The 9,128-nt window shown below is 37.9% G+C and overlaps 1 protein-coding gene across 1 annotated transcript; it reads left to right on the top strand.

The window, feature by feature from the left end:
• Positions 1–286: 286 nt before the first annotated feature.
• Positions 287–8,326, top strand: LOC121429205 (sulfotransferase 1C4-like). Its single transcript, XM_041626162.1, has 6 exons — positions 287–440; positions 1,234–1,490; positions 2,083–2,200; positions 3,462–3,559; positions 6,213–6,396; positions 7,838–8,326. Exons 1-6 carry the CDS (start codon positions 287–289, stop codon positions 7,945–7,947), a joined length of 921 nt encoding a protein of 306 aa, XP_041482096.1. The 3' UTR covers positions 7,948–8,326.
• Positions 8,327–9,128: the final 802 nt, after the last annotated feature.

Here is a 9,128-nt window from a genome sequence, read left to right as displayed (position 1 = left end):
AACCCACCCCCGATGAAGACCTGTCTAAGGCCTTAACTCAAGTAGATAAACACTAAATGTCGGCGCCCGTATGATCAGTAGCCCTGTCCATTCTCCTTAGGGTCCACTGTCAAGCAGTCGTCCAACAATTATTATATCATGCAACGAGTTCAACATTCCATCTGCAATGAATATCAACTGTTCATGTTAAGATTTTGTCTACGGACTGGCCGATAAAAACGCAGATTACTTCTGCCATGGTGATTTCAATTCGCTTCATTATCCCTTTCAGAGCAACTCCCTTCATATGGAGGACAAAGGGAACGTTCCCTACTATAGGGGTCGGCATGAATACAAGGGAATTGTGTATCCCAACATCGTCTTAGATTCCAGTATTGAACGACTTAAGTCTTTTCAAGTACGAGACGATGACATCTGGATTGTGACTTTCCCCAAAGCCGGTAAGGAGAGAGGGATTTTTTTCCTACAAACTTTTCTTCCAGGTGCCAAAATCGGGGCGCTGTGGTCTTGTGGTTACGGCTCTCGTCTTTCAATCTGAGGGGCGTGGGTTCGATTCCCAACCAAGGGGTGTTTTCGTTCAGCAAGAAATATACCCACATGGTGCTGCACTCAACCCAGGTGAGGCGAATGGGATTGGGTATACCCAGTAGGAAGAAATTCCTCAAATGCTTGAGCGCCTGTATAGCGGCTCGGCTACAGTCGTGGTAATAAACGCAGTAGAGCATATTAATATAGTAGCTGCGCTACATACATGATCCATATTATTAATTATATTCCTAAGCACGAAGTTATAAATTACGGCAAAGGCTCGAGGAACTGGAAAGCGTCGCAAAAATATCCTTACGCTTGCAATGACAAGTTTGAGGGTTCGAACCCCCAAAATATGCAAGAATTAACTTAATTTGATTCCCCTTTTTAAAGTAAAAATTGAACCAAGACTGCCAACAAAGTAAAGACACAAAAGTCGAAAAGTCGTAGGAAAAGAATTTTGCCCCTCGTTATATGTCCGCCTAAAGTTTTAGTGCTCCGAAGTCAGATTCATTTATAAAAACGAATTACTAATTTCTCTCATCACCTGTTATTGGTAACGAACACTACAGCTATATTCGCCCATTTAAAGAATCTCGTTACCCAGTTTTCAATAATGATTTACTTAAAAAAAGATAAACAACAAAAATGCGAAAGTTATGAAGCAGCATTTAAAAACTACGACCTTGCCCCTTTCATCAATAGGTACACATTGGATGATGGAGATTATTGGCCTTATCCTCAGCGGTGGGGACCCAGACAAAATAGACCGATCTCTATACTGCAACACTGTAGAGATGATCAACTTAGATCAACGTTTCCCTCAAACCGAGGAAGAAGAGAAGCTTCACCCACTTGACATGTCTCCGTTCTTAGACGTTATCGAGAGGGCGCCCTCCCCAAGAGCCATGCTCACGCATCTGCAGTTTGATCTTTTACCACGTGACATACTCAAATCAAAGGTTTGTCCCGTAAGAATTCATTTTTTGCTGAAAAGTTTGAACCTGAAGTACTCATGCTTGGAAATTCATCAGTTGGTAGAGCCAATGATTGGTTTGTAATCACCCATTGGTCGACCAGTCATCCCGAAACAAACGTTTTTTGAGTAATGGCAATGTAGTAAATGGTCTATCAAATTAATCGTGGACGTAACTTACGTTGGCACCTTTTCAGTTACTTCGGAAAGAATGTCCCAATTCAAATATTTCACTTTAGAAGACTGCGTTAAATATGTGCCCGAATGAATGCGTACGCATTCCCAGTCACATATAGCCCCATTAATAAACACGAATCCTCGAGGATCAATATGGCAGTGTGATTTATCCCAGTCCGGTCCGGTCATCCCAGATTTGATCACATGACTGGACGGTGGTCCGGAGGGTGGCTGACCCTGACTAACAAGGAATGTGGCATCTCAAATCGCTTTGTATCTCGTGGAAAAAGCACTATAGAAATATGAATTATTGTTATCATTATACAAACACTGACAAATATGGAACAAAATATAACTTTGACTCATGTTGTTGTTTCTCATTCCTTGTAAATTCCATACAGATCGTCTACCTCGCCCGAAATCCCAAGGATTTGATAGTATCATGGTTCCAATTCTTCGGGAAGTTTCCAACAAAGCCACTGACCATGGAAAAGTCGATTGAAGAGTTTGTCGATGGCAGTAATTACCCCAATATGATCTTAATTACGTGATACGATTCTGTAATATTTAAAATGTATTTATTTTCTTTGTTTGATTGGAATTGGGCCTTATTCCCATCTATTTGAAGTCAATATGGTTCATCGGGTTTTTTCAGGGCGTTTGATGGACAAAGGGCCTGGAACCCAAGACCCACTTTTTGCTTGCCTGGCAAAATTATTTTACACATTGATTGATTAGTTGATTCTTTATTTCCATGCAAAAAAAATGATCATACAACATAAAATATATTGACAATTTTTCACGGTAAAATAACAATAAACAATCATTGCATGGGAGGGGACAGTCATAAGCACAAAGGCTTGAAAAAGGACACCCCTCAAGAAAAAATACGGCCCTGAATATAAATCAATATAAGCCCATTGTTAAAAAATACAATAAAAGCAGGGCCAAAGGAAAACACATCAAGCATGTCTAAAATAATAATAAATAATGATAACACACCTGTCGCGTATCGATTAATATTACTATGTTTAACATAGATACGTCGTACAAATACAAAAGAAAGTATGCAGTATGATGAAATTATATAACAATATCTTAACTCAAATAAGTGCTAATAATGGAATGCTTAAACTCAAACTTAAATTTATTCAATGTGGGAGCACCACGTATTGATAAAGGTATGTCATTCCAGAAATCTAGACCAGTATATCTTATTGACCTATGGGCTAAGGCGGGCTATGGGCTATCACTGCCTCAACTAGTGAATCCGCCTCTGTTATATCATTACTGCTTTGATCTGATCTGTTGTTGTTGTAGTTCAGGAATATCATTTATAAATTATTCTTTTACTGATTTCTCGATAATTATCAAGCTTGCATCATTATCATAAACGGCTTAAGTGCTAACGCTGAAGCTTAAATCAAGACTAAAGTTAAGGAGATGGAACACAAGGGAAAATGCTGGATAATGCAGGATCTTTAGCCTTATCTTTACAAACTTTGAATATTCATTACTCTAGATTATCCCAAACATAGCAAAAATATTACCGACCCTATCGGACCCTATGAACATGATAAATGAAGAAATATATATATGTATGTGTGTGTGTGTGTGTGTGTGTATAAGAACGATAGGCATGTACTATGTGTACGCGTACGACGGGACTTTAAAAACCAACCTTTTCTTTTTAGTTCTTCTTTGTTCTTATCTTTTTATCTTCAAAAAGACGGTATTATAGGAAAGACCTTAATCTTTGTTATGTCTATTTTATCATCAGAAATGCAATGGGGTCCATGGCCAGTACATGTTCGAACGTTCTGGGAGCTTAAAGATCACGAGAATGTCACTTTTATTTTCTATGAGGATCTGAAGAAGGTAAGTTGTAAATTTGGTGACGCCAATGCAGCTGAAATCACTCTGGAACGACATATATTTAGGGTAATGTTACTGTATGTTTCTTGAAGCTTTTATGGAAATAAGAACTGCGATCGCTCCAAGACTACCATAAAGAAAACTTGAATGGCGATGGTTTTAATGTTTTTTTCAATTGAAGTGCCCCACCCCCGGGTTGTAGTTATAGGCCTATTTGAGGGCAAGGGTGTGCCAGTTGAATGTGTATGCGTGTCAAATTAATCATGTGCCGCAGCTTTCTGCCGCATTAACGCCAAGCTGTACTGACCGCACAGCCCTGTTAGCGCTAACAATGCGTTAACAACCAGTTACAACCAGTAATGTGGCACCGATGCCTAATGTTTCAACAATGCATTTTATTACTTACAAATGGAAATGAATGTTTTTACTTCAAAATCCGAAAATGTGAGTGGGCTTACTGTCGGGGCTCTGTTAAGCTAACGTTTCTGTGCGGCCGGCACTGGTGAATAAACTACTATAAATCGTACGACGCACCGTGCGTGCATTAGTCCAAACTTTTTTTTGAGGGGGGGGGCAAGGCCCACGCTTTTCCGAAAAGGTGAGGAGACATTGGTAAGAGTAGGGAGGTAGTAGGTCAACGCACGTCACTTGCACGGCCATGAATGGTTACGTGCATCGTACTTTTTGCACGCCGTAACTAAGTTCTATAACGTGCTTACAACGAACGATTTCCTAGCGATTGCAACGTTATCGTTCGGCAGCATTCTTTCATTATGATAGGCAGATTTCAAAGCAAGATATTATGTAAGCATGCCTTACATAGCAGGATGAAAAAAATTAATAGTTGAATGTATTTGTTACATTTCTACTTTGAATTCATTAGCATATTGTTATGTACTTTGTCAACTGAGAAATACTAGTCGCTAGTGGACGTTTTGTTTTTTGTGGATCTAATGCAAAACACAACTCAAAGAATATATGAAAAATCAAGACATCAAAGTTGGTGCCTATCTCATTAAATATTAAACCGCCATGTCACTTTAGTACCAATGACCTTCTCATGATCATGCGCAGAATGGAATGGAACTATGAAATGGCTGCGTCGTTTCTGCGGGCTCCCATCTCCGTATAAAGGCGGTTCTCCCCACGGACGGATCCCAAATTTTACTCACGTTTTTGCCAATAGAGAGCACACACGCACTGAATTTCCGTGGTTGTATGTTTGTGGAAGGGTTGTGTGTCCATGTGTGGGTTGGTGGGGGTTCGTCTATACAGTGCGTATCAAAAATAGTTTACACTTAGAAAAAAAAATCCTGTAAAATTATTTATTTGTAATATCCTGCTAGATTTTTCCATATTTTAACATTGGTACAGATCCATTAATAAGCAAATGACGATATAACTGTCGAAAAATATTTCCGCTTGAGTGAGCACCACTTACTTCTGAAAAGTTAGTGAAAAATGATTTGCGCAGAACTTGAAAATAATTACACGAATAAAAGTAGACCTTATAATCATTAAGAACACGTGGTACTTAGCTAGTAAAATTGATTTGATATCTTTTACCTTGTTAAACTTGTTTCCTTGCCCAAAACACTTCGAAGTTTGCATTGCGCCCCAACCCACTCCCCCACACACCGAGGCCATCGTGATGATATTTGCTTTACACTGAGCTGTGATTTACATCATGGCTTCGGCTTGATTTTAATTTTTTTAATCATTGTCAAGCTTGGGAAAAGTGTGGAAAAACAAGTATAAAAACATGAAAAAATAAAAAAAAGAAATGTAAACCCACTTTAAATCATACAAACTTATGAAAATGCTGGAGATGTCTTATGTAAACTTTTGTTCAGATTCAGTTACGTCCTCAGATCTATAGCTGGCACAAAAAGGTAAAGGTTGTGCTTACTAAGTGTTGACATTTCAACTTGGTGGCAAACTTGTTACAAAATGCTTGAATGTATCCGTTTTATTTCCTTCGACTAAAAGTGCAACGGAAATGTATGATAAATGTTTCGCAGGGTAAGTTTGATTTCGCCCTTTCCCCTTTACACAGCGTGAAAACGGGCATTTCTGTGCAAACAGATTTCTGCGAGCTTTACAAAAATGGACAGTGCTCACTCAAGTGTAACATTCTGTCAAAACTTTCACTTTCATTAGATGAGACCCAAAAGATTTTATGTGAAAAGAATTACCCACATGTTTTATATTTTTTTTCAATTCCCAGTGCTTTTTCAAAGTGTAAACTTTTTTGGATACACACTGTATAGTGCGAGTGTCTTTTCAGTTAACTGGCAATTCAAATTTGGGTGTTTATTTTATTATCGCGTCACGTGTCATGTGGTCTAGTTGATAAAGCATTGGTCTCATTATGGTATTAAGGTTCTGAGTTCGAATCCCCGCTCTGCCTCTGTCTTCACTTTGATTATAAAAAAGACCCGAGAGTAATTTCTCACGCCTAAGCTACTATGCCTGATTATTTTTGAAGTGGTTAAACCAGCTTGGTGTTTCCATCAGGAGGCTATTCTATCGAGTTCCTACGGCAGTTACCATAATAGAAACAGAAACATTGTTTAAGGTTGGGTTATATTCATAACAAAGGCAAAGTCTAATCCTAGTAACAGTTAACAGTTTGCATAATATTTACTCTATTCAGGAACCAGCAAAATACATAGAGAAAATCGCCAATGGCATTGGTCACCCTCTGTCGGAGGAGGTTTTACAGAAAGTGGTAAAGTTTAGCCATATTGACTCGCAGAAAGCTACTTTCAAGAAATTGGAGGAAAATGGAAAAGTCAACTACGTGAAAGCTTCAGGCGAATTAGCTTTCCTAAATAAAGGTAACTTCAGTATTTCTACGTCTGACTATCATTCTAGGTCACGTTGCAATTTTCATGTTTTTCAACAACATTTGAAACCATGGTCAGTATCCCCCCCCCCAAAAAAAAAAAAAGTAAATAATAATAATAATAAATAAATAAATAGAAAAAAAATAATAAAATAAAAAATCCCTCCAATATCACGGAACCGAGAATTATCGATAATTCATCTAAGTCCTTTATTAGTTTTACAAAAAAATAGATTTCAATACCAACACTCCGTTTCTTGACGATCAGCCATGCATGACGTCATTCGTTATCCGTGCGAATGATATCGTAGGGAATCTGTAGAACCGCATTTGTTTTAATAAAATCATGGAAGTTGAAGCATTATGTCAAAGAAATACAACTTTGTTATTTCTTGACAATTTTCTATTATCAAATCTAAGAGAAGATATCCAACTTCATAAACATGTTATTTATCTTTATTCAGACAAAGGCTCTTTAGGTCTAGAGCATAAGGTTGGGAGGAAGCCCAGTCGGAGTAAGGTCGGAAGAAAGGTCGGAGTCATTAGTGTCCGTCTGGACAGATTTACTCCGACCTGCCCCGACCGATTCGTTCAGACTTTGGTTCCTAGTTGGAGTAAAATTCTATCGAGCATTGATTAAATTTCAAAGGATTTCATCTTACCACGACCTCTCAGGGGTCATCGAGCTAGGGGGTCAGAGTAACTTTCGGAACTGGTCTCAGGTTCTCTCCATATGGCTATTAAATCTTTGGTCTCCTGCTCTACTGAATTTGCCCCGCGTTTCTTTCCTTACCATTTTTTCTTCTACATTATCTTATAAGCATTACACAACAGAGCTTTAGTACTTCGAACTGCACTGCACAGCACAGCACAAGTACTACACAAAATGTCAACATGTCAATTTGACTCCGGAAGTTTTTAAGCGAGGTCGTTAGGTCATAGAAACTCTGAGCATAGATACTCGGACTGCTATCCACACATGGAATTCACTCCGACCGGCTCGTATCTCCTGTCCAGACGGGTACTATACTGACATTTCCTCAGAATGGGCTTCCTCCGACGGTATTCTGACACGAACGTCGATACATAATTTTAAGTTTTACACCGACTAGGAATCCACGTATGAGCAAGGCTATAGTTTTATTTTCTTTTGGAAATTCAGATACTGCCCACCGAGTATCTGTTTGGCATCCATTATTCAAGTTGCTTTTTAAAATAGCTCATTTGACTTTTGTATTTGTGATAAAGTTATGAAAAATCATCGATGATTTTCAGTTTCATTTTATAATATGCATATATTTTTCCCAGTAGACGTATACATTCTAAAACAATAATCATGAAACCACGAACATGTATAAATCTTTTCCCAGTTTTCATATATCGAAATCATGTTCTGTTTATTCCCATGCATATACACATTCCTTTTCTTCTAGGAGTGAGTTATCGTTGGAAGCAATTCTTCACTGTAGCACAGAACGAGGCCTTCGATGAATGGTATCAAGATAATATGGCGGACACCGATCTCAAGTTTACATTCGAGTGAATAATCGCAGACCTCAATGAATCTGGAACTGAAGTTCGAAACAATTTATTTAGGGCTATTTTTCACAAAACCCGTTTTTGGTTACACGTCTTTCGATAACATATTGACCGCACAATCATAACCTCTCCCTCCGCCAGCCAGGGACTTCAAAATCTCTTCTTGTAACCAACGAAATTTTGAATCGTTCCAAAACAAGATTCCGTAAAAAAATAACGGCACTGAATTATATAAGACCTGGTCACAGCGCCAAAACTTAGCTTGAGCATTCCTGCAGAGGTGAAAAAATTCATCACCGCTCGTCACCGTTTAGCAGAAGTTGGCTCCCGTGGACAGAGTCGAATATGCTCGGTGTCACATGGGCGGACTCCAAATAAAATTCAGTATAATTGGTATATTATACCAAATCACAATTTACAATTTATTTCAGTATACAACTATCAACATATCTATCTTCGAAGTTCAATATTGTCCAACGTATGAAGTTAAGGGGAAATAAAACAAAAACCTCTAAATGATAAAGTATTCTAAAAAGTACTCTGATTCACAAGTTTACAATCAAAGGATCCTGCACTGATCCAAGTTATAATATTCAACTCTCCATCTGTCTCTAACTCCAGTATAACTGAAAAGATCCTGCACTGATCTAATCACCAACTTCAACGTTCAGTGTCTTACATTTTTACCTGCAAAAATATCAATTAAACCTTTAACTTTGTTTCATTTTGTTTTCACAATAACGACTACCAAAAAATCCTATGAAAGGATCCTGCATTAATCCACCTTCATAGAATTCTATGCTCACCACTTTGTATCTCTTATCACAACATTTTTGTCATTACATTTCAAAATCATCCTAACTCCTGAACTTGAGCTTAGAAAAATTATGCACCTAAACTCTAGCTCAAAACTCTGTCAATCGACAATTCTAAGTACAAGGATTCAAATTCGAATAAACTCTTCTCACTGTTAATCGACATCACATCTTACAAGGATCCAAATTATAATAAACTCTTCTCACTATCAAACTGTTCATGTTCAGTCATCTTCATAATCAACGTCTATTTTCTGAAATGTCAATTTTCAAGACTTTCTGGTATTTAGAAAGCTAGTTCAAATTTAACGAAAAGTCTCCTGCTTTTTCTTTCACTGCTATTTACAACTTTTCTGTCAGGTGACATGTT

This window comes from Lytechinus variegatus, chromosome 15 (genome assembly GCF_018143015.1).
Source record: "Lytechinus variegatus isolate NC3 chromosome 15, Lvar_3.0, whole genome shotgun sequence".
In the NCBI taxonomy this organism is placed as follows: Eukaryota; Metazoa; Echinodermata; class Echinoidea; order Temnopleuroida; family Toxopneustidae; genus Lytechinus; species Lytechinus variegatus.
This window is presented reverse-complemented; position numbering and strand designations above follow the sequence as displayed.